The sequence below is a fragment of the Penicillium chermesinum genome (assembly GCF_028974085.1).
Source record: "Penicillium chermesinum strain IBT 19713 chromosome Unknown utg000006l:1.0-2335141.0:1.0-2336784.0, whole genome shotgun sequence".
Taxonomy (NCBI): Eukaryota; Fungi; Ascomycota; class Eurotiomycetes; order Eurotiales; family Aspergillaceae; genus Penicillium; species Penicillium chermesinum.
Window position 1 is genome coordinate 849,046 of NW_026695316.1, and position 24,372 is coordinate 873,417.

The window sequence follows — 24,372 nt, forward strand, 5'->3', positions numbered from 1 at the left end:
ATGGGTAGCCCGTGGGTAACCCGTGGGTTACCCGCGGGTTACCCACGGGCTACCCATCTACCCACGAATAACCCATGAGTTCAACCAATTAGAATATATATCATAGATATAGTGGGTCATTTATTCGCAAGTTATCAAAAAAAGGGGGCTAAAGTCTCTAAGTCTATCAGTCGCAAAATTTACTATAGTAAGTACTTACTTCGTTATGTGATTAGGGGTAACTAGCCTGGTCTTGTTTCCCTTGCCATAATGTCTCAATTCTCCCAGTTCTCTGATGTGTATGCATCATCTTTATATAATACTGACAATCCAGATAACCTTCAGGTTATTCAACCCGACGACCTTACCTCTAACCCTTCGTTTAACCAACAAACATCACAATCAATCGCCAATTCGGATTTCATTTATCCATCCCGTGTGGCCCCTATACCTCCCTCCCTTGAACGTATCTGTCCTGACCGAACTTCGGCATACCTTGTTTATTCCAACATGACAAAAGACGATTTTGTGAATTGGTGGCTTCAGACAGACTTTGGACAAAAAAAGCCGATACGGTGGGATGCTCGACAGCAATCTGATGTGTGGAAGCACTTTGACCAGGTAGCAAAAGCGAGCGACGGAATGCCCAAGGTTATGTGTAAACGATGCAAGAAGGTGCTCGATCATCCACAACAACATGGGAATGGGACCACAGCGATGATCAAGCATTTGAAAGGGATTGGGTGTCGTGGCACAAATGGGCATAATATCAAACAATTTTTCCACGAGGTAATTTTATCTTATATTATGATATCTTTTTACTAATATCTTTCTAATATAGGCTACACCAGCTTCAGATAGTCTCAGTTTTACTCAAGAGGCTTGGGAAGCAAGTTTACTTCGTTTCATTACTGATTCCCGGCTACCATTCCAAATCCTCGAACACCCCGACTTTCATCAGTTGATTTACATGGCCTCCCGTGCCCCAATGCGTCCACAAATCCCATCTGCGAAAACAGTTCGACGTCGACTTCAAGGCACGATCACTGAGTACCAGAATACTATCCTCCAAAAGCTACCTAAAGATGGTAAGCTATCAATTGCCCTTGATTGCTGGACATCTCCATTCCAGCAAGCATTTATGGCAGTAACTGGTTATTTTCTTGATGAAGATTGGAACTATCGGGAGATACTGCTTGGCTTTGAACCACTTCATGGAACACACTCGGGTGTCAATCTAAGTGCTGTCCTTCTTGAACTTCTTCAAAAACACCAGATCACAGACAGAGTGCTTGCAATTACTACTGATAATGCATCAAATAATAGCACTATGATGTCGAGTATCCAGGATTCTATCCAGTCTCTTGAGATTAGCGATCATACTACGATCATCAAGGTTCCCTGTCTAGCCCACGTCATTCAACTTAGTCTGAAGCAGCTTCTTGGGCAAATGAAGGCAAATCCAAAGAACGATATAGCTGAAATGCAGTGGTCTGAAACCCAAGATCAATTGATCCGCTCAAGGCAACAAAAACGAGAGATTGTTGACACACTGAATAAGGTAAGTTTATCTCTTCAGATATAAAAACTATCAACTTATTTAATTATATATAGATACGAGGCTTAGCTGTTTTTATCAATGCTAGCCCTCAACGTCTCGAGCTGTTTTCTAAGCTTCAAACAACCTCAATACCTCTTGTGCCAATTCAAGATGTTCGAACACGCTGGAACTCGACCTTTCTTATGCTCCGACGTGCCAAGCGATTACAGTCTGTCTTTGACGAGTTCTGTACTAAATATGGACATTCGCATTTGAAGCTTGATCAAGAGCAATGGCGTCAGATCGACTACCTCCTTTATATCACTCAACCTTTCTTCCAATTCACGAATGCGCTTTCGAAAACAAAGGATGTTACCATACATCTGATCTTTGGTATCTATAATAAGCTTTTTGATCATCTTGAGAAGTCGATCAACCAGCTTAGATACAAAAAGGTACCTTGGAAGAAGATGATGCTAAATGCGCTTTATGTGGCGAAGACAAAGCTTTCCCAATATTATAGCAAGACAGATGGCGTTCCTGGAGACCTCTTTGCTATTGGAACAATGCTTGCACCGCAGAATAAGCTCCAGTTTTTTTCTAGGAAAAGATTGGGGCGATGAGTGGCGTGATCGATATCGCCAAAGCTTTGTGGATTACTTTGAGTCTTATAAGCAACGTCTGTTACAGAACCAGACATTACTAGAGTCTCATATATCCACAACACAGACCTCGGAGTTTGATCTTGAACGGATGCTTAGAGAGTCTGAATCTCAGCAAACAAGCTTAACTGAGCGGGATGAGCTTTCAAGATATCTTGAATCTGGTCAGTATTATCTTGGTTTATTGTGTGTTTTATTAATAAATATTAGGTACTATCACTGGAGTAACCATTCGAGCGTTCTGGAAAGACCATCAACATGAATTTCCTGCTCTCGCAAGCCTTGCACGGGATATTCTTACAATTCCTGCTACAGGTGCAGGGGTTGAGCGTCTCTTTAACTCTGCTCGGGACATCTGTCATTACCGTCGAGGCTCTCTAAGATCTGAAACTATCCAGGAGCTCATGATGTATAGGTTCGCAACAAAATTTGAGCTTGAAGATGACAACCTTACTCTTAAGAAGGAGTATCTTACAAGTGGGGAGATTGAGACAGAGAGAGAAGAGAAAAGTCCTCAGTCACTACAGGATATTGATCCTATCAGTGATAATGAAGAGGAGGATATAGAGGTCATACAAGAGCCAGATACTACCCAGGGCCCTTCTCATGAAGCTTTATCTGACGATGAAGCTACAAATCCTCTCCCAGAGACTCAACAACGGATTTCAGGTAGAAGTCGGAAGCGGAGACGGGATGATGATCAGTTTATTGAGTATTAGCTATAGAATCAAATTGACCTTGTTTTAACCTCTTTAATACTGAGAAATCTCTTGAATCTTGACTGGTAGTTGTATATGAAATACTCAAAATTACAGCTCGAATATGCATAAAATATACAAGTCACGGGGTCCCACCTGTTTGTATTGTTTGACTACCCGCGGGTACCCAGAAAATACCCATGGGTATTAACCAGCTTCCCACTACCCGCACGCGGGTAGGCAAACCCTACCCATTACCCGCCAAGAAATGGGTAATGGGTACCCCGTTTGGGTAGACCCGCGGGTCGTGGCGAGGTCTAAGTATCCTTTTGTGCCGGTTAGTCGACTGCCGTATCTGGCCCCTTTATCACGTGTGTATCAACCTTGACAGATCGGTTGGTCGTAGTTGACTTATTCCCTTTAACTGAAGTGGGTCTGTAACAGCTAAGTCATTAGCTAGGGTTTGTTAGTAAAGCTTAGCGTAATATGATTATAACATACACCAGTAGCAGGACATTTATATAACATTATCGTCCCTGTCGGTATACTAGCTTATAGGAGATCATGTATAGCCTTAATGCAGATAAAGCGTTCTCTAAGGCTGTGACTCAGATAAGCCACTAAATTGATCGGCGGCAGCCATAATATCTGAGCGATATCGATCGGGAATCAGTAGAGAAAGACCCTGAACTACTATCGGCTATACACTAGCAACTCGAGTTAGAGACCCAGTGCGGTGGCTGCCCTCATGACCTAGCGTCGCAGGTGATGCTGAAGGACTAGAGACATTAAGTCCAAAATTTGCACCGCTATCTGCAGGACAAACAGCGGAAGGAAATACACTATGATTTCAGTCGGTAACAGGCGGTGATTGATATTAAAAGACAGCTGACCGGTAGGGCTGTCAGTAATAAGCCTGTGCGCAAGGTATTACAGAAGGAGTTTACAATACTATCGGAGCAGATCCTTCTCGTGGAGACATTCTTTACTTGGCCTACCACCAATTTATTAGAGGATGAGTGGATGTAGCGCAATAAAGCTGTTACTACTAGAATACAATATTACAGCTTTCAGGAGGGTGGTCCTCTTCAAGGGCGACGGAAGCGCTCTGCGCCGTCCGATAGTAAGGACGTTATTTCCTCTCCGCCAGCTAGAAAGATCAATACTGGTACGCCGATGACTATATCAGGGAGGATTAGACTTATCTCTGACAGGAAGCTTATCCCGAATACAGAGTAAACCTTCGCATACTTTCAATGTCCTAAGGTATATACAGACTATAATAGAGTGAGAAGGCATTTTAGAGACTTATACTTGATAGACCGAAGATACAATTTTTACGATCTATCCGTCTTATACAAGATATACTTACAAAACCATGTTTCTGAGGCCTATGATCTTCGAACGTGAGCATTAGAGTCTCTTTTCCGCTCTTTAAGGCCTTTGGGCCATTTCTTTATCTTTCTATTTAGACACAATTAGCAGAGCTATGGTCGGGTCCCTGACTATTTTATTAAAGTGTCTCTTATTAAACCTAACAAGACACAACTCTAGCGTAGCTTTTTCGACTCTATAATTGATAGATAATATAGATTTAAGTGTCTTTCTCTTTTACTTATCTCTGTATATCTATTTACTTTTCGTTCTTTTAAGCAAACATGCTAATGACTAACATGGAGTTATATAGCGAGATTAATAACAAAATCAGTCTTTCGTAGCTATTTACGTGGCTACAGGAGGTCCTAGTTCTAATTGGCTCCTGATGCGAAATGAAGGAGCACCAAAGTATAATTTATATGTAGACAGGGTTATTAGAACCCTTCAAATATCAAGTTGTATCTTGTGGCTGGACCAGGAAAAACCAAGATTTTATCCCTGTCGTTCGTTATTAACTTGAAGAAGTTACATCCTCCAGTAGCACAATGATAGAAAATTGACCACGGAATTCCAGTGCTCCCACCATCTGCGCCTAAAACCACACGTCTACTAAACTGCATACCGTCATTGCAGAAATATGTAGGGTTTTCCGCTAATATGCCTCGTATATCTCCAAAACAGGAGAATTTACCACAATTGAAACAAGTGTAGTATGGTTGATAACTATTGCCTTTGCCATTCCACTAAATTACTTCATGTTTCCTGGTGATTAAGCCACATCTTAGGCAGTGAGGTAGGGCTCGAATTGCGATATGAGACTGTTCAGGATTGGCGAAATCCAAGGCTTGGTGGTTCATCCTCAGTACTTGTATACTATTAAGTAAAAGTTGAATTTAAGGATAGGAGTTTATTGATGCAATGAGAGAGATGGAAATAGACTGCTCGAGAATATTGATAGATTAGTTTCTCCCAGACTTAAATACATGGGGGATATGCATGGGAAGGGAAGGGGCTGCCCAAAGGCGGGGTAGTCATACAAAAGTGATGTGCACTCGGGTGATTAGTGTAATAAGTAGCATCTTGTATAGAATCCCATGTTGTCTTTCCTCCCTGCCTCTTTACGAGTGGTGTTACATGGTGAAATCTGCCAAGCCTCGATACAGTTATTGAGGTTGAATCTACTCCAATATGGAGAAAGAAGTAGATGAAGCTGACCAATGAAAAAATAATGCTGTCAACCGATCAGATCATCGGCGATACACTATAAGAAAAGTAGGTTACCACAGCCGGAAGCCCTTCGAATAATCTCATGAGGTTCTTATTATCTCTAAAGATGCTTCATCCTCTGCTGAATACATACTTGTATTAGGTTCCTGAAGCGTGTTCGCACTTGTGGCCGAGCGGTAAATCTGAAAATTATGAATATCACGTGCTACGCGGGTAGAGAGGACCGCTCGCGATTATATAGTACTGTTGCAGGTTGAAAATCACATGACCCCCCCCCCCCCCCCCTCTTCCCCCCTCCATCCCATCCCCGGCGCTAATTGCAATCACTCTTTTCAGCCCTCAACTTACCCCTCCTAAGGTGATTCACCTTTTCAGTTAACTAGACAGCTTGATAACAGCTACGCCGCTGTTCCTCTATCTACTAGGTTCTGTCGATGTCGATCGGAATCAGCTTCTGTGATAAGCAGATCAGAAGAGGCCTCGCTCATGATGGCAGATCCTTTGAGCATAACTGCCTCACTACTAGCGGTCATCACAGCTGCTGTTCAGTCAACAAAAGCGCTCCGCGAAACTATCATACGATTCAAAGGTCGCGACAAAACATTGGCCAGACTACAGTATGAGCTATACGATCTCATCACAATACTAGACTCGTTGAAGCAAGTGATTGGGACCGAGCAGAGATGTTGGCGCTTCTCAAAGGTCCTATTGAGAGATGTGCCCAAGTATGCCACGATTTTGAAAAGTGTATACAGGCTTTCGGAAGCAAATCGAAGACAACAATCAAAGACTGGACAAAGATGGAATTTATGAGAGGTGATATTAATGAATTTATCGATACTATATCTGGCTACAAATCCACAATATCGGTCGGCTTGGGCACCTTGACCATGTTTGTTAACCCCTTCTTTTGCTTTTTCTTTTTCTTTTTTTTCTTAAGAAACCCGACTAACACAGTTTCAGCCATAATGCCAAAGTATCTCAGAAAGTTCTCGAAGATTATAACGAAATGATCAAGGACACAATGTATTCCTTGGAAGTTCACTTACAACGAGTTGACGAGAAGATGGGGCAGCTCTCCATCGACAACACGATCACTCCAAGCTCAAGTCTCGATCTCAATGACGAAAAGGAAGTCACTAAACAATGCCTTCGCATTTGTGAAAATGCGTGTCATTACATCGCATCCTTAGCCGGTCAAGAATCGTCTCTTTTACAAGGGTCACGAGATGGAGGGGGGGAGGATCGTCTTTTTGAGGCCCAAAGAATCACCCGACAGGCTCTGGACGAAAATCAAGATAGTTTCGACACGATTATCCGTGGGCTCCGGGCCCGTTTGGAAATCCTTGTATCGAATAATGACCCTGGCGACGAGAACGAGAGGACACGCTTAATAAAGGACATCGATGCTTCCAAGCAATGCCTTGAGATCTGCAAGGTAGCGAGCGAAGTGTCGAATCGGAAAGAATACAGAGTGGGAGAGGTCGTTGCAGATGGCGAGAGCGACCAAGTTGTTGTGAATACCCTAGCGGATCTTTTCGATGTGAAGAAAGCGTTATCGCTGGGGAATTCAGCCCAACTTGTAGGCTCTATGACAGAAGAAGCACTTCGGCATTTGACGGACAAACGATATACGAGTCGGTTTGGAGCTTTATCTTATGCTTCTAGTAACACTGATGATCGAGTCACGGGGCAGATTCTAGCTAGGGGGGACTGAGCAATCCGGGCAATCTTACCCAAATATGAACAAGCCTGAGCGGGAGCAAATGAGGTCTATACCAAGGCAGAGCCCGTCTTCCAATGAAGTGAGAAAGCGTTCGACGCGTGATGAAAATGAATCAGGTGAATACGAATGAAGGAGGTCAATAAAGAATCAATAGCATCTGTCTATATATCATCGTTCTTTCTGAATGACCCGTGCTGGATTCCTTCAAAGCGCTTTTTAGTTTTCAAATTGCTTAGTAGGTTGTGTGACTGAGTAGTTGCAGCACATGCTAAAGATGTGCCGCTTTTCACCGCACAGAAAATCGACCTTTGCAACCCGATCCTATGTAACTTGATCAGAACAGCCTTCCAACAAGTCACTCTTAGTTTTATTGAATTGCTTTTGTTCGCCTTCCTGGTTCCGGAACGGATAAGCCCCACGTGGTCTGTACCGTCATCGGTCATCGGTCTATGGTTCAGTCACAATGATTCATCACGTGCTTACCTCGTATTCCCTCTCGAAGATTTTACTTTGACCTTGTTACATGACATCCTCGAACCATGAAGATGGAGAACTTGTATCAACATCCCGGCATGAAAGTAGACGAACGCTATAATCTTTGGGCAGGGAAAGGCAACGAACGGCGCAATGTCTTCGAGGATATTGTCGCAGAGGAGCATGCCTTCCAATTTATTGGCTCCACAAACTCCAATCTCACAAATGCACGATCTATTACAGCCAAAAAGTATGCGCGTCAGTGCTTGGGCAACGCGTCTGATACTACAATACAGCAGGCTTCCAGAAGCCATGGTGAAGTCTCATGGAAGGAAGAGCTTCTTCCTCACTGGCAACAGCCAAAAGGTTCCCAGATGCTCGATCTCCCTCTTCACTAAGAGGTAATCTGTTTGCTTCTCTGATTTCATGGGTCCTTGCTAAACAGGCTAAAAATAGATCGGAAAACCCTGAGTTCTTAGCAGCTGTTGAACTCTGATGTGACGCGTTCTTCTTGTTTCGGAATTTAGTCTTCTCTGCCTTGTTGGAGGAAGCTTTGTCGGATTGAACCCTAGTTTATACGTCTACTGAACGGCTTGTCGCTGCCTTTTTACTATAGGTACGATGTTCCTTCTACTGCTCCGGACATAATCAGTGTTTAGTTGATGGCTATTGTCAAGGCCTTTTCAATCTTTTTGGGAGGTAGAAGAGGTTACGTGCATGTTTTTCAATGTACCAAATGAATATGGGAAGCACTAGTCTGTTGTTTTTAGTAAAATAGTAGCCTACCTTCAGTGGAGATGAGACCTCAAATCGAATGTGCTTCTGGAGCTTCCTGAGGCTTCACAAAGCTGCTTGAATAATTATTCTTATGTCAGAAACAAAGGGAAACTTTGAAATCGTGCGATAGCTTCTACACGGATATACTCTGTAACTTCATAGATCGGACTTCTGTTGCCGAACGCAGTTACAGCTGTCCGAACTTTGATTTGACACGATGGAACCATATCTCACTTGAAAATGTGGCTGAAATTCACAGAAAGGATCGATAAAAGTGAGAGAAAGAAATAAATCGAATACAGAAATACAGTTCACTTGGGTAGAATTTTACCTTTCCCGTACTGCTTGACGAATTCAGTCCCAGGGTGGCAAGAATCCGGATTATCAGCGGCAACAGAGGTGCTCTTTCCGGCAGAAGACTCCTTTCGCTCAAGGTGTCCGGTATTCATCAGAGCAAAATCCTTCGATATCTGCTGGACACTCTGGTCATTGACATGTCCTGTGAGAAAACGTGACCTCCACCCTAACGCCTTATTGCTCCCGTGAATGGTCTTTCCATTGGTGGAAACCGTGAAGAGGACGGCGTCTCCCGTGGAATAGTTGTTGATAGTACTGAAGCTTCCTTTCGCATGTGAGCCAGGAAACGCGGTAGGCTGGTCGGCTTCTGGCACCTTGCCATTTTCTTCTGTTTTGACTTGAATCAGATCAATAGAATCAGAAGAATAGGCACATATTTCAAGGCATTTTTCGATGCCCAGCCGCTGTTCTTCCAGTTGTTTCATTTCATGCGGGCATATCCCATAGTTAAGATTCTCAAGAAAGTCTTCGATGTCAGACTTGGCATGTTTGATACGTATTTCATGACTTTCGAGGCTTTTGACATCAACGAAGCTTTGCAATCGGCTGAAACGCGCAAAAAGAGTAATCAGTAATGTATGCAAGCCGTTGTGAAACAAGGGCCAAGACGCCATGCCACTTACAGGTGCGTGGACTCGACGGTCACTTCAAAAGCTGATAGATACAGCAATAGCAGACGCCTGAAAGTGTCGACGTTGCCACCCATATATTGTAGTTTAGTCCAGCATCGACGGTCGACGCTCCCGTCGTCCGGGTAAGGCAGGCATTTTTCGACCACTTCCTTAAAATCCTTACAAGCGACCCCACATCTTACCAAAATGAATCGGAGGTTTAGCGTTTCAGTGTCAGTGAATAGGTCGCGCATGCCACCCAATCCGCCTAAAGCTTCCATCAGAACGTGGAGATCCCGTGAAAGCTCTCGAATAGGTCTTGGTGTCGACTGAAAGCTATCCACGATACAGTAAAGAGTACGGCTGGCATTTGAGGCAAAAACTGCCAAACTTGACAGGTCGGAGTCCAAGCTTGGTATATTTTCCATTATTGTCGTTTGCCTACTAGAAAGGTATAGGAGGTGATATCGATTTAATCGTTGCACGATGAGTTAGCATCTAGTGACTGTGGGCTAGGCTTCACCGGACGGGCGGGGTCGACGTGCGCACGTGACCGCCCCACAACTCTGCCAGTAGATGGCCTGCTGCAAAGAAACATAACTCGAGGACAATTTACGCCTCCTATTGATCTAAGAAGTCTAGAAAATATCGGGACTAAAGACAGTGCCAGGATCCTCGGACTTAGGCGCTTTCCAACGCCCGTTGATACATCGCTACCGCCTCTTCATATTGCCCTTGCTCGAACAACACTAAGCCAAGTTGAATGACACTTTTGCGCATAGAGAGATGCTCGTGTCCAAACACCTTCTCATGTCCTTCCAACGCGCGTCGATGCATCGCTTCCGCCTCTTCATAGTTCCCTTGCAGGGAGAGTACTGAGCCAAGGCTACTGACGCTGGTGAGCGTGTCGGGAGCTCACATCCAAGCACCTTTTCACTACCTTCCAACGCCCGTCGGTGCATCGCTTCCACCTCTTCATATTTCCCTTGGTCGGAAAGCAATAAGCCAAGGTTACTGACACTGGCGAGCGTGGAGGGATGCTCGCGTCCCAGCGCCTTTTCACTCCCTTCCAACGCCCGTCGGTGCATCGCGAAAGCTAGGGGCGAACTGCTTTCGAAGTCGGAGGAGAAGCGCAAGGCTGAGCAGGAGATTCAAGCATGGAATATGAAAGATTACTGTGCAGTTTTAGATCTATAGATTTCTCCCCACACTCATATCATTCTCTGCGAGTAATACCTCAAGATGTACCTAAAAGTATCTAAGCTATGATTACGTCATTTTACTATCGCTGAAGCCAATTATTGAAAGCCTTTGCAAAAATCCCTGGTAAATAGGCTGATTGTAAGTGTGCCCTGAAGATCAAGCAGCACTGTGTTCGTGTGTGTGAAGCCCGAACGTTAATAGGCTCGGAGTATTATGGGATACGACTGAGGGAGGCCGATACTACTACGAGTTCGTGAGAGAGGGGACTCGCTTGTAGCAAGATAATCAAACTAATCGTTGGAGAACCCTTCGGTTCCTCCCACGATTATCCTATATATTGCGAGATTTAACTAGCGAGCCCCCTTTATGGGTCTCGAGTCATGCCATAATGGCGCCAGGCCTTCCGAGCCTTCCTTCGAGTTCCTCCGCGGCTCCTTTGTGATTAGTCGGGTGTCTCGTGACAGCGACTCCTTTGTAGTCGATTAATCGGAGCGTGTCGTGACAGTGTGAGGCTGAGTTCTCGCAGACTCTCAGAAGACTGACCACAGCCCCACCATTCATCAATAATCATTGTCAAGAACATATCTTCCCGATTTATTTCTTAGTAGTCAGCATCATTTTTGTTTCTATAATCCCAAATCTGGACCTGAAGAATATTAATATGTGTAGAGACCTGTTTATTACTTGTAAGGGAACTGCCAGATTTGGGTGGCACCAGTTGACCAGGCGAGATAATGATATTCGATGGGATCCCACTGTAGGGTTCCGGTCTGAACAAAGACTAAAGCTTACTCTTTCTTCTAAACAAACAGCCCCTTTTATATGGGGATTCGCCAGGGGTTTGGCCCCAGCTCAGGTTCCAACCCTAATCCAACCAATAGGAATGCAGGAGGGTCCAGACGACCCCGCTTATCGACATCGAATGACATGACTTTGGCTCAAAGGGCCTCGATATAGCTTCAAAGGTGCTTTCAACGCCGATTCGACGGCAAAGAGCCGTCGAATCCCATTGTTCCGTGACATTAAGAAAGTGTGGAATATAAAGGAGGTAGGGGTACTCTCTAACTTGTCTATGAGCCATGCCATCAGCTACTCCGGGTACATTCATCCAGAAGGGGGGGTCCCGCGTTATGGTGTCGTAAACAGAGCCAATCAATCAGTCCCCTTGCCGAACGAATATTGAAAGATACGATGGGGTAGGAGTCCGATGGCCCCTCCAGATCGCCACCTGTGTGGAGTTGACGGAATACGGTGTAGAGGCCGGCCTCACTTGGGTCAGTCAGGCCCCCCTAGACCCTACGGATATTTATGCAAACTCTTCAACTCGGTATGAAAGGATGAAGATGGGGTCAGCTCGCAAACTTGCGTCATTGACCACGGGTCATGTCATGAACGTCGAGGCGGCCATGCGAACGTGCCAATGCAACCTGCTCTTCTCAAAGATGTACCCTGCAGCAAATGTCGTGTTTCTCCCAAAGAGCTCTATTATTAGAGGTAGTCCGATAAGCGATTCTATTTATGCTTTCGATCTGCACAAATTCAGTCGGGAGGAGGGGGCCTGGCCCCGACCCCCCGTGGTGGACAAACAAGTCACAACTCTGCAATGGAAGAATCTTCTATCGAGCGCGCTATTATACTCACAATGGAGTATATACAGATCCGACCCAAACTCTGGATCGTCTTATGCCCTCGGAAGATGAATTCACACTGTCTCAAGTGGTCCCACCCAGGAAGGCTGGGAGATAAAGAAATTTGACAGGCGGGGATATGTTTTTCGCCCCTATCAAACTTCATACCACGTTTTTTGAGGTGTCACCATACAGAAATCCCCTGCATAATCTCCCTAGCCGTATCAGTTGCAGTAAGATCACAGATCCTTCAAAGAGCCGAGAGGCCCGTGACCGATATAGTGCATCGGCTCAGCTCTGGAGGGGCGGGAAAACGGAGCTCGATGGGGCCAAAACGTGGAGTGAATCCTGTACGGACGGAGCATTTGGGGAAAGACTACTGTCAGATTACTGGCACGTGGTGCTAGCCCAATTCCCGCATCTTTTATCGGGTTGGAATCGTCTGTCATCCAAACCCCCGACGGTTTGAGACCCTGGCTATGTGCTAGAAGCTCAGCTGCTGCTCTGCTAGACTTCATTCCATTCCCTTGTGTACCCGAATCGTAATTCATATGAGAAATCTAAACCTCAATGGCCTAATGGCCTTTGCAATCTCATATTGGTTTACAGTACGACGGCCCCCGGGCTCAGCCCCTCCATAAACACCCATTGGACCCCATCCTTAGCAGAGCATCGGCTGCTGGGATAATTCATGTCCAAAGACACCAATGGCCCGCTCCGGCCAATTCTCTCCTTCGCCTCTAAAAGCCGATGCATCAAATCACTGTGTATGGGGCCGCAGAGGAACTGCGGACCTTTAGATCGGCCCATGGCAGCCATCATTTCCCTGCCGTCCCTGCTAGCCTCAAGACACGTCTTCTGCATTTGAGATAGTGTTTGGAAACAGTACAAATCCTCAAACTTGAAAGGATGCAAATACCGTACAATTCCGTGGGATGATCCGCGATCGACGCTCTTGTCGTCAGTTCGCATTGAACCATGGGGCTCTCTTCCACCTTCCGTGATATTTCCCGAATGGTCTTCTGGCTGACCCCCATGTTCAGGTCTTTCTTATCTCTTACCTATTCCCCGTTCCCTCGCAGCTCGTCCCCGCCTGTCATCGGATCTTTCGCTGTCCATCCTCCATTCATGACCTTTGGCTCCGATGTGTCGGCCTTGAAACCATTGTACCTTCGATCCAACGGATGGATAGCCTGAACATAGCAAGATCCAGTCCTTATATTCAGTGAAATCTTATGAGCAGTTCTCGCGACCCACAATATTTCTTGCCAAACCTCATATCAAAATGAAGCTCTCTTCACGGGCCTCGGCGACCGGAATGCCTATACCAAACTATATCGATCCTGTTACTCGTGGGCACGGGGTCATGATTGTGAATGCTATTTTCATGTCACTGGCAGTCATAGTAGTAGCACTGCGTTTATACACGCGGCTCTACATCACAGCGACTCCCGGGCTGGATGATATTCTGATCGTACTAGGTCTGGTTTTTGGCATTTCTATGGCCGTGGTAACTTCGATTATGACAGAGGATTGGGGCCACAATCGACATCTTTGGGATGTTCCTCTTGCATGGTTCTCTGGCAGTAAGAAATTGAGCATAGCATTCCAAATCACCTTTGCCTGGTCGGCTGGTTTTGCCAAGACCTCATTGTTATGGTTCTGCCGACGTCTTCTTGGACAGTCGAAGGGAATGTTCCAAATCTACAAGTACGCTTTTCTTGGAGCGATCGCCATTGTCGCAACATCGACCATAGCGTTCACTTTTGCGACCGTTTTCCAGTGCTCGTGAGTATCGCCGCTCCAACGCCCTGTGCAATATTGCAATATTCACATTCGATACAGACCTGCCAAGGCATTCTGGACACTCCGTCCTACGTTCCATTACACCTGTTTCGATGACAATGCCATGGTCTTCGGGGAAGTGTTGTCAACATTGTCACTGACTTCATAGCCACAACACTGCCCATGCCATTGATCTGGAGCCTCAAGCTTCCCAGCCGCCAACGAATTGCTGTCATCTCGATCTTCGGCCTAGGAGTTATCGTGAATGTAGCTGGCTCCGTCCGTACGGTCACTTATGGAAGAGCAATCATGCCAAAGACGTCACCTGGTTAGCATGGCCCGTCCAAGTGGCCGCCGGGATTGAGATATCCTTGGGATTGGTAGGTTTCCCTCACTTCAACCTCAGAAGAGTCTCCCTTTTCACGTATCGTTGTCGCCTAATATGGCAATCCTCAGATCTGTTCCTCAGCACCAGCTCTCCGACCCCTGCTCATGGAGTTCATGCCGCGTCTCCTCGCCTCCCGCAGGAACAGCCAGTACCCCTACCGCAGCCCCCGGATCCCAGAAAACAAACTCTGGTCCTCCTCCGGCACCGGCAGCCGCTCATATAACTCTCGGTCGCAGCACCCAGCTATTCCTCGCGACCTGGCCCAACCACTTGGCTATGAGAGCGATCGGTTCGAGATCATGCGCACTGTCGAGATGGAGACTTGGCCCGATTCGAAAATCGTGCAGCACGCTGAGGAGGGCCTTGCTTATCCTCGGCTCGCTGCTACCCGTGTGTCTGAAATCAGTGCCGATTCACCCGTGAGTCCAATGGAGAGTGAAGAGCCGACTCGATTCAGCCATGCGAGGAGTAGTGTGTCTTCTAGATCGTTTCCACGCGAAATCTAGTCTAAATTCGCTCCATTTGATCTGTATATACATGTTTGATACCACTATTACGAAACAATTTTGCTCATAATTTTCACTTTTGCCAGAAGGTTGAAGGGGAGCCTGGCTGTAGGGTGTTTAGAAAATCTGGTAACAAAATCTGGTAACAAGATTTTGCAGAAAATGAACCGAAAGGCATCTCATATGGCTCTCAACTCTGTAATTTCGAGCATGGCTCCATGGCTCCATACTAGTGTGCAGCTAAATGCTCGTACACGTAACTACCAGTTTCGATGGAGCCATGCGCGTTAACTCTTAGTACATCTCTGGTGAGAGATGACACCTCGTACTTCGACAGGTAACAAGTCCGCTCACGAGAAAATCACTGGACCAGATTCCGACGCATAAAATAGCGCCATACTTTTTCACCTAAACTCCAAACACTAGTGAGGCTCGTCGTCGGCCATTGTTGAGTTGTCAGATATGGTTGTAAATTCGTTTTATCGTGGTGGTAGAGGGAGCTAGAGTAAGAGACTTCAGGGGCTCGAGAAACGAAGCGCGGGGTCATGAATGCGAACGCATGGTACTTCGACTTCAAGCGCAAGTGGTGATGATCTTTTCTGTACTTAGAATGTGGCTTTAAGAACCCTCGAAGCGACCTAGCCTAGGCTGGGCGCCGGAAGACGGAAGGCTCTGGGACCCGCTTCCCATTTAACCAAGCAGAATCCGCCCCAGCCGGATGATCGCTAAGAGCATGCTTCAGGAACCCAATGCAAGTACGCATTCAGTGGAGGGTGAAGCACCCTTAGAGATGATTGGAACGATCTCATGTGAGAGTGTGTTGATATTTGCGGAGAAGTAACACGGATCTTAGCAGGTGGTAGTGCTTCACTAGCAGCGTTCATTCCGCTTGAGAATCATAAAAGGATATTAGGCAGAGAACGTGTAAGAGAAACCTAAACTCGCGGTTCCTAAGAAAAGACCTTGAGTTTCGATGGCTCTTTTCGTGCTAGTATCGACATGACTACGTGATATTGGCTGCTGAAGCTGAAACCTTTGTTGTTTTAAAATAACCTAAATTTACAGGGTGAGTGGGAACACTACCTAAGCGCCCAAATGTTTTCCCTAAAATTAGGGTCTCGGTAGCGCCGATAGACTCCACCTTGCCGAGCCAAGTGGGCGGCCCTCTTGACTTGTCCGCTTTGACACCAGTACGACTCGACTCTAAGACCTTTAGCGGCGGGTTAAGTTGAAAGACGAAGAACTTGGAAATTCGAAACAAGGAAAGTGCAAGTAAGATACTGTTCGACATTTCGGCGCGTAAATGCCAGCCAATGAGATCCAATATACATCTATCCATCTTCTTCGATGGTCAGCAGGTGAAAAGACTGGGCTTCTGCCTAATGAGTATTTGTGATCGCCGAGCGCGCCAGGGCCCTAACGTCTGAGAACCACCGGAGACTGTTCATATCAATGGGACCGCGCGCGACTTGCGGCATTCCATGTTGGTTTCACATCTACAGCGCTTTAGATGGGATTCAAAATTCATAGGTTTGTGAGTGAAAGTATAAGATAATAATAGCAAGGAGAGCGTGCTGAGGCATCCGGTCGAGAATATAAGTATTCAGTTGAGAGATGAAAAAAAGGAGTTCAAGTTTATTCTAAGTAGCGAAGGGCACGGCTATTTCCGAGCTTCCAATCACAGCACCCACTTATCATGTGACATCTCAGAGCCTATGAATAGGAGGGCTATCACATTCTCTCCAATGCCTACGTCTTGAACGTCAACTTATCCACCGACCGACGTTGAGCAACAATGACGACACCCTTTGAAATTCCGTTCTATGCATCTCACTTGCCATGTCCTCTTCCCACGAACGCCGAAATCGAGAATGCTCTAGATATCACTCTGGCATATGACGGGCGAAGAGTTGTTGGTGTGGGCCAGCACTTCGTTGTGAAATTTGGGGTATACGTCAACCTCATGGAGGGAGAAAATATGTTGTTTGTTCGAGAGAATACAAATATCCCTGTACCTCGGGTTTTCGCTCTCTATTCGCACCCAAGCACTGGCAAAAACTACATTGTCATGGAGCGCATTATCGGTCAATCGCTTCTTTCAGCATGGCCGCAAATTACAACATCGGATAAAGAGCGCGCTCTGAGCGAACTGCGGAGATATTTTGACGAGTTGCGCCACCTTCCATCCCCAGGCTACTTTGGCAGTTTCGGTAGTAGACCGCTTCTGGATGACATATTTTGGACCAAAGACCCAGATCCGTTGGTGAATGGCCCATTTAACTCTGAAAAAGATCTCAATGAGGCCATGATACGGAAGTACATCTACAACAATAACCCTCCTATCAGAGCGGAATATCTCCGGAAATGTTTGCCTTTCGTTTTCAAGGACCACGAAGCAGTGTTCACTCACGGTGACCTGCAACGTAAAAATATCATGATCCGCGAGAAAGATAATCAAAGCAACGAAGCAGCAAGCTTGGTCATAATTGATTGGGAAAAATCTGGGTGGTATCCTCAGTACTGGGAATATTGCCTGGCTGTTTGCGCTTTGCGATTCGATGACGACTGGCCCCTTTGCATTGACAGTTTTCTAACGCCTTTCATCTCAGAGTCTGCATGGATACAATCATTGCGCTTGGAATTATGGTCATAGACGTTGAATATACAACAAATAGACTTGTTGACCAAGTAGATCTCTCAGCCGATTACTTACATTAATCCACATGTTACGCACTCACAGCTAGTCTGAGTGGCTCCTCAAAGGTGACACTTCTCTTGTACATTCGTCACCCCAAGTGTGTCTCGTCACTCTATTGCATGTCCACCGATCACACACCAGGACAGGCCTTAGATGCTCAAGGCCTTGGAGGTCTTGCTTTAGTAAAGATTTAGCTGCTGAGGGCGCCGACGAGGTCAGGTTCTTACGGATCTCCCCTTCGTCGTTAGGTTTGAATTCAGATCGAGCAAAACAATGAACAAAACAATGAACCGTTGTCGTATTCCAATCTTGTGGCCCTAAGTAATAATGATGTAGGATCAAGAAGATTGATCGCGAAGAATTAGATATATGGAGCCAAATGAGTGTCCTTATATATTCAGGCCTTCCTGTCAATGGCCAGGCTCGGGTCCTGTCACTTAAAAGGTTCCGCCTGTCAACCAATTGTATATCCTGTCGGGTGACATGATGGTGCCTCGTTGCCCGAAGCAGCCATATACGGCTTCCCGCTAAATGTCATATGGATAGCGCGGTATCCTTTGCGCTGGCTGATCGGCCGCTGTATGTGGCCTCCTTGTCACGTGTGTGTGTGTGTGTGTGTGTCAATCTTGACAGATCGTTTGTTCGTAGTTGACTTATTTCCTTCAACTGGTCCATAGCAGTTGAATCCATGGTGCCAATCTAAAAGCCCAACCGTCCCCTGGTCACTCGTAGTTCGAATTGATAATTTGGAAAAAAAAAAAGGATTACGCTGAAAACCTACCAGTCTATGCCCGGCAGTATTGCGCTTATCTCAGTATAACTCGATTTTTCCACCACTGATATTGGATAAACCAAAAAAAAGTTGGACTCGCGGGGAATCGAACCCCGGACCACTCCCATGCTAAGGGAGTATTATACCACTAAACCACAAGCCCAGTTGTTGAACACAATGTGGGATTAGGGTTTCTTGAGCGGGAGGCGAAATATGTGCGGGTCCGACCCACTTAGCCAAGCGCCCCGGACACCGCTGACATGGACCCATGGCGGAGCGGAGCATATGCAGATGTTAGAAACTGGTTAGGAAGGCCCAGGATCTCAATGGATTTGGCCCAAAGTGCTTGATCCAACGCGAGTATTTAGAGTGCGACAGGGAGGAATTAGCAGCTTACACGCTGCGCTTTGTGGCCAGAGCCTGCACAGGTCGAATGTCAGTGCTCACTACGGTATAGTTGATGTATACTGAGATTGCTGTTGGATCTAACCATGCTCTTGAGGGGCTATTTCGGGATGAGAGGAGTGCATGCGTCGTGGCTGGCTCCGACTACATACCACTAATAACAAAACCTTATATTCGCAGAACTTGTTGACGCGTCGCGCGGTTGGATAACACTGCCCGATCTTCTTAGAAACCCCAGAGACCCCACGAACGAGTTCAAATGCAACGACTTCATGCAAGGAGCCTTATCAACTCATTATATAGGCACAGTTAGCCTTACTAAGGATTTTGAAACTGAAAATCTCAAGGGAGAAGCCATAGAGGTAGCACTTGATGAGCACCCGCTTTCGCCATACGAAGAATTGAAAGGTGGAGGAAGCGCGTCTGTCATGGGACATATATTCCCGATGTGCAGAAAACAGCCCCGCCTTCTTCTTATAAAAGATTTCAATCCATTTACTTCTTCCTCCCACCTTTATCCATCAATCCACCCACCCATCAATCTATCAATCTCCATCGTATTTTCCATCGACCAAAACGTTCTGGCAGTGAATTATTGAGCTCAGTAGCGTTAGCTACTGAGTCCAAAGTATTTGAACAGGTTCAAGGCCGTTGGGTGCGCGTTCAGGGGGGCTAAACATCCCAGCGAGGTTCCTAAGCATCGCAGTCCGCTTAAAACGCGTATCGAATCATCTATTCCCACATATCGACCATCATGGAGTCTGATGATGCTCGTTCCCCAACCGACACGGAAATGGGTTCTGACTCGGAGTCTATTCCTGGATCTGATGATAACAGCTGTCATGACACTCGCCGAGCACCAACCCAAATGGAGATTGAGCGGGGGTTGCTTGCACGATACCCTCCCGAGCCAGATGATGCGGAGCTTCCTCCCTCTGACGACTCGATTTCCGATGAAGGTCTTCGAGACTGGGAAGAGGGCATGAATGAGAAAGAAATCCATAAGGAAAAGCAGAACAAGCTGAAACAAATGGACCGGTCCGAAAGAAGGGAGCGGAACAAGCAGAAGAGGGAGAAAGAAACGGAGAACCGAGCACGTTACGACAAACGCCGGAGGGAGCAAGGCACTAAAACTGCCCCAACCCAAGCCAGCACCTCACAACCCGGAGAAGCCTCTTCACCAGCTCATCCCCTAACATGTTCCATCCTTGCTCGACCAACCTTGCCTCCACGTCAACCTCCTCGGTCTGGACGTGTTGACCGTTTCGTACCCAGGCAAGCTTTCGCAACATCTCGAGCACCCCTTGCTTTACAACAACGCGGTGAAAGATCTCAACACACTCCCTCAAAGAGGAAGAAAGTAGGAAGCCCCGTGGCCCCTGCAAAAGACAGCGGCGTAATCATGCTGAATTTAACCGAGCAGCTCCGACAAATACAACCACCCCATTGCGAGCAGCGAGAGCACCTGTGTTGAGGGACACGACCTCTCCGCTGCGTGCAAATAGAAACGTGCAGATACCGACGATCTCAATTCCCCCCCGCCGATCATATGCCATGGCTCCATCTAATGATTCGCCTCGGCCTCGATTCTATCGGTCTGCCCCACGCGATACATCTTCCTACGGAGTTTCTCAAGGTGAGTATGCTGAAAGGTTCAACACCACGCGGCCTTCACCTTACTATGAAAACCCTGCCGGCCCACCTCAAGGGTTCAGCTACCGTTCTCACTATGCTCCCATGAGTCCTCCGGTTCGAGAAGCAAATACCTTTGCACGCCCATTCTATGAAATACCCGATTATTACCACCCAGACGCTAGTGCTAACTTCCAACGAGCCAGCGCGTTTTCGACTGGGCATTACTATGGGGAGCCCAGTTTCCACAAGGAAGAGGCTGGTGATAACCCGTTCCAACATGCTCGCACGTCCTCGAACCCATTCTACGCACAGCCCGATTATTACCACCCAGCGGCTACTGCTAACCTCCGACAAGCTAGCGCATTTTCGACTGACAATTACTATGGACAACCCAGTTTTTACTACCAAGGGGCCAATGCTAACCCGTTCCAACAAAATAACGTCACTTCGAACCCATCATATGGACGTCCCATTCTCCACCACCGCGAAGATAATGATCAGCGTCAAGGAGGAAGTCAACTGATCAGAAGGTTCCCTCAGGCGTCGAATGCTAATTCTTGGGAACAAGACAGGAAGGGTGGAGGCCATACAGCAGCACACCAGATAAGAAGCCAGTCCGAGCTCCCTCGGAAGAAGCCGAGCCTACTCTCAATCAACAGACCAGTACCACTCCGCCCCACGAAGCCGGTTCTGGTCCAATTCACGGCCCAGTTCAAGCTCATCCTGGACACACAGAGCCCTGCTCGTCGACATGGCCGGGTCCTGAGAATGACCGACACGCAGATGAGGCGGACTGCATCTCCGTAGTGTCGACACCGCCACTGAATCCGACGCCATTGCCAGAATCTTACGATCCAGGCAAAGCTGAGGAGTAGTCGGAGGATACCAAGTGATGCGATGTCCCACGTACTGCATCTGTGTTTCGCTGGCTATTTACCTTACATTTAGGGAGATTCAGGCAGATTAACAATGATTTTGAACCACGTTCCCATCGCTGTGGCGAATATGATAGGACTTGCGTAGAACAGTTTAAAAGCGTTTGTAAGTTGGCACCCTGATTTCCTTTGCTGCTGCCCCCCCCCCCCCAACCTCTCCTTTCCTTTTCTCTCTAAAACCCGGTGCATGAGGCGGGGTATGTGGTGATGTAGCCTCTCGCTCGCTCACCCCCAAGGCACTGGAAGGGCATATTCGAAACACGGCCTTGAATTGAATTTCAAGTCAGGATCTCTCATCTTGTTGGTTTTAAAACCGTCAAACGCACTTAGGGTCTTCAGTTATGGCCATTAAAAAGCCGAATATTACCCTGGGGCATCTAAAATTTGCAATGTCGAAACATATCTCCCGGGCCATCTTTGTATCCCTCGCATTTGTGTAGACGATCCCACTCCAATGGCAACAAAATATTAACCATACCATCCGCACCTTCAAGGTTCAAAAATCAAGAGCAACCTCCAGCTACCGCGAATTCAATGGCATTGATTTAAGATTCAGTTTTTTAATATGCTCACTTTATTTGAAAGCTGTAAGTGAGAGGTATTAGATATCACGCGAGTAGCGTGCCGATATTCACGAACTTGAAGAAGACCTCGACTTTTTGTTTTCTGCCACCCCACACTCGAGGAAGACATGCAGCAACAGGGCGGTATGTCACTCGGTGAGAGGGCCGGTCAACAGTAATGCCGGCACATTAAAGCACGTGCTCGAAGCCCCGCGGCTGACAAATGTGTCTCGCGGGGGATTGAGATTGGAAACGCTTAGAGATTGGAGCTTCGAAAGATACTTGACTATTATTGTGAGCAGGATATTGCCCCATAATTGACAAGAAATCCTCTTCTGCTACCACCTACCGGCGTGCGCAAGCTCCCAAGAGCCATGACTGAATCAATCTATGCCAATTACCCACCAAGCCTGTCTCCGACACAGCAGGAATTTCTGGTCACTACCATTAAAGATTGGGCAATCCAGAATGGCTTAGCTGTAAGACCGCCACCGACATATGTGCCGGAAGGCACAGACCCAAATCGAGTCCTGGCGACAACTGCTCCCGTTACTCTGTTTCCCAGTCCATTCCCTCGATCTTGCTTCCAGGAAGCCGAGGCGCTACAAACCGCGTACAACCGGCTCTATGCCACCATTACAAATGACGAAAAATGGCTCGGAAAGATCATTGAAGAGTAAGGGAGACTAATACGCTCTGTGGAGTTCATAGACTGATCATTCCATTTGAAATAGCCTGATAGATGTCGATGACTTTGTCGCCAATTTATGGAAAACGCACCTGGCTGTCAAAGAAGAAGGATACGTGCAGGACTTGTCTCTGGGACTGTTCAGATCTGACTACATGGCCCATGAAACCGCCAACAACGCACCGGAGTTGAAGCAAGTGGAGTTTAATACTATTTCCTCATCATTTGGCGGCCTGTCAGCGCTTGTGAGGTCTTTACATTACGACCTTCTCACCTCTCCTCCCGGGTTTTCATTGAGCTATCCACCGCACCCTCTCTTCGAATCTAATGTCCCACCCGAGAACACAGCAGTCGAGACCCTCTCTGGGGGATTGGCGGCAGCACACATAGCGTATGGGCCATCCAAGTCCTCTCCAAAGCTTCCCTTGGCAATTCTCTTCATAGTTCAGGATGGAGAGCGAAACGTCTTTGACCAGCTAGCCTTGCTCAAGCGACTGACCGACTTCCACAAGATTCCTGTCTTCCGCGTGATAAGTAGCAAGATTCTCGACCAGACATCCATCCCTGCCTCGGATCCTTCTCGACCTCTTGTCTACACTCCACCCCACTCCCCAACGACTCCATTCGAAGTAACAACGGTCTACCTACGTGCATACTACTCTCCTGATGAATACAAAAGCAGCCGTGATTGGGAGGCGCGGACGCATCTGGAGCGCTCGGCCGCAATCAAATGTCCCACCGTGTTAAACCAGCTCTCTGGTTGCAAAAAGATCCAGCAAGTCTTGGCAGAGCCCTCTGGACCGGATCATTTGTCAAGCTTCCTCAAGGGGACAGATTCTTCCCTGATCGAGAGACTTCGAAAAACCTTCGCTCCGCAATATGATCTTTCTGAATCGGGACAAGGGCGGGATCTGGCCCTTAACCCAGAATCTGCGCTGAAGCACGTACTTAAGCCGCAACGAGAAGGTGGTGGAAACAATGTTTACAAATCGGAAATTCCAGGCTTCCTGAAGTCAATTCCCGAAGCTGACTGGAAGGGCTGGGTTCTGATGGAATTGATTAACCCTGCAGCCAATGCCGAGAATGTTGCTCTGAGAAACGACGGCGAAGTCTTACGTGGGAATGTCATTTCAGAACTTGGTGTTTACGGTACCATTCTTTGGGACAACAAAGGCAATGTGCTACATAACGACCAAGGTGGCTGGCTCCTGAGAACGAAAGGTAAGGAGGTGAACGAAGGCGGCGTTGCCGCAGGATTCTCCAGCTTGGACAGTGTTCTCCTCTTCTAGACCAATTAGACAATTAGCGCATCGATAATCAATTTGCAGCGATACTGTGTCATAGTCCATATGGACTTTCTCTGCCATTCTCCGACTTCTTGCATCATACAGAGGCTTCAGATTGACAGCGGGTAGTACTTAGGAATGTGCTTTACTTTGCGTAGCTACTTAATTCAAGTCCCTCATTGGATGACACGAGAACCTTGGATAGGTTGCACGAGGCAAAGTGGGCTGACGTCTGACTAGGAATATATCTTGGCAGGCTGAAAGCATGCAGTGAGAGTCAAAGTGCATTTTGCGCTGGAGAAAAGGGTATAGTTCGCATGATTCTTACCGCCAGTGGAATAGAACGCAATAAGCTAGTGGAACAAAGACGCTGTTTTTTTTTTTTCATTTCCTCTTACTATCTACTACTAGTAGTACAATAAGTATCGACTCAGAAATAACAGTTTACCGCT

General features: G+C 46.8%; 9 protein-coding genes across 9 annotated transcripts; 7 read left to right on the top strand and 2 right to left on the bottom strand.

Annotated features, from left to right (window-relative positions):
• Nucleotides 1-5,969: 5,969 nt before the first annotated feature.
• On the top strand, nucleotides 5,970-7,200 carry N7468_008108 (uncharacterized protein; the record flags this gene model as incomplete). The annotated part of the gene is made up of 2 exons (XM_058477404.1): nucleotides 5,970-6,208; nucleotides 6,447-7,200. 2 exons carry the CDS (start codon nucleotides 5,970-5,972, stop codon nucleotides 7,198-7,200), a joined length of 993 nt encoding a protein of 330 aa, XP_058327749.1.
• Nucleotides 7,201-7,748: 548 nt separating this feature from the next.
• N7468_008109 (uncharacterized protein) lies at nucleotides 7,749-8,081 on the top strand (the record flags this gene model as incomplete). Its single annotated transcript, XM_058477405.1, has 1 exon — nucleotides 7,749-8,081. The coding sequence occupies one exon, from the start codon at nucleotides 7,749-7,751 to the stop codon at nucleotides 8,079-8,081; it is 333 nt and encodes a 110-aa protein (XP_058327750.1).
• Nucleotides 8,082-8,771: 690 nt separating this feature from the next.
• Nucleotides 8,772-9,856, bottom strand: N7468_008110 (uncharacterized protein; the record flags this gene model as incomplete). Its single annotated transcript, XM_058477406.1, has 2 exons — nucleotides 8,772-9,363; nucleotides 9,441-9,856. 2 exons carry the CDS (start codon nucleotides 9,854-9,856, stop codon nucleotides 8,772-8,774), a joined length of 1,008 nt encoding a protein of 335 aa, XP_058327751.1.
• A 253-nt stretch (nucleotides 9,857-10,109) lies between these two features.
• Nucleotides 10,110-10,516, bottom strand: N7468_008111 (uncharacterized protein; the record flags this gene model as incomplete). The annotated part of the gene is made up of 2 exons (XM_058477407.1): nucleotides 10,110-10,303; nucleotides 10,348-10,516. 2 exons carry the CDS (start codon nucleotides 10,514-10,516, stop codon nucleotides 10,110-10,112), a joined length of 363 nt encoding a protein of 120 aa, XP_058327752.1.
• Nucleotides 10,517-13,544: 3,028 nt separating this feature from the next.
• On the top strand, nucleotides 13,545-14,938 carry N7468_008112 (uncharacterized protein; the record flags this gene model as incomplete). Its single annotated transcript, XM_058477408.1, has 4 exons — nucleotides 13,545-14,047; nucleotides 14,105-14,185; nucleotides 14,214-14,424; nucleotides 14,501-14,938. The coding sequence occupies 4 exons, from the start codon at nucleotides 13,545-13,547 to the stop codon at nucleotides 14,936-14,938; spliced, it is 1,233 nt and encodes a 410-aa protein (XP_058327753.1).
• Nucleotides 14,939-16,733: 1,795 nt separating this feature from the next.
• Nucleotides 16,734-17,591, top strand: N7468_008113 (aminoglycoside phosphotransferase family protein; the record flags this gene model as incomplete). Its single annotated transcript, XM_058477409.1, has 1 exon — nucleotides 16,734-17,591. The coding sequence occupies one exon, from the start codon at nucleotides 16,734-16,736 to the stop codon at nucleotides 17,589-17,591; it is 858 nt and encodes a 285-aa protein (XP_058327754.1).
• A 1,976-nt stretch (nucleotides 17,592-19,567) lies between these two features.
• N7468_008114 (uncharacterized protein) lies at nucleotides 19,568-20,287 on the top strand (the record flags this gene model as incomplete). Its single annotated transcript, XM_058477410.1, has 1 exon — nucleotides 19,568-20,287. One exon carries the CDS (start codon nucleotides 19,568-19,570, stop codon nucleotides 20,285-20,287), a length of 720 nt encoding a protein of 239 aa, XP_058327755.1.
• An 80-nt stretch (nucleotides 20,288-20,367) lies between these two features.
• Nucleotides 20,368-21,255, top strand: N7468_008115 (uncharacterized protein; the record flags this gene model as incomplete). Its single annotated transcript, XM_058477411.1, has 1 exon — nucleotides 20,368-21,255. One exon carries the CDS (start codon nucleotides 20,368-20,370, stop codon nucleotides 21,253-21,255), a length of 888 nt encoding a protein of 295 aa, XP_058327756.1.
• A 1,065-nt stretch (nucleotides 21,256-22,320) lies between these two features.
• Nucleotides 22,321-23,923, top strand: N7468_008116 (glutathione synthase; the record flags this gene model as incomplete). The annotated part of the gene is made up of 2 exons (XM_058477412.1): nucleotides 22,321-22,622; nucleotides 22,681-23,923. The coding sequence occupies 2 exons, from the start codon at nucleotides 22,321-22,323 to the stop codon at nucleotides 23,921-23,923; spliced, it is 1,545 nt and encodes a 514-aa protein (XP_058327757.1).
• Between the last annotated feature and the right edge of the window lie 449 nt (nucleotides 23,924-24,372).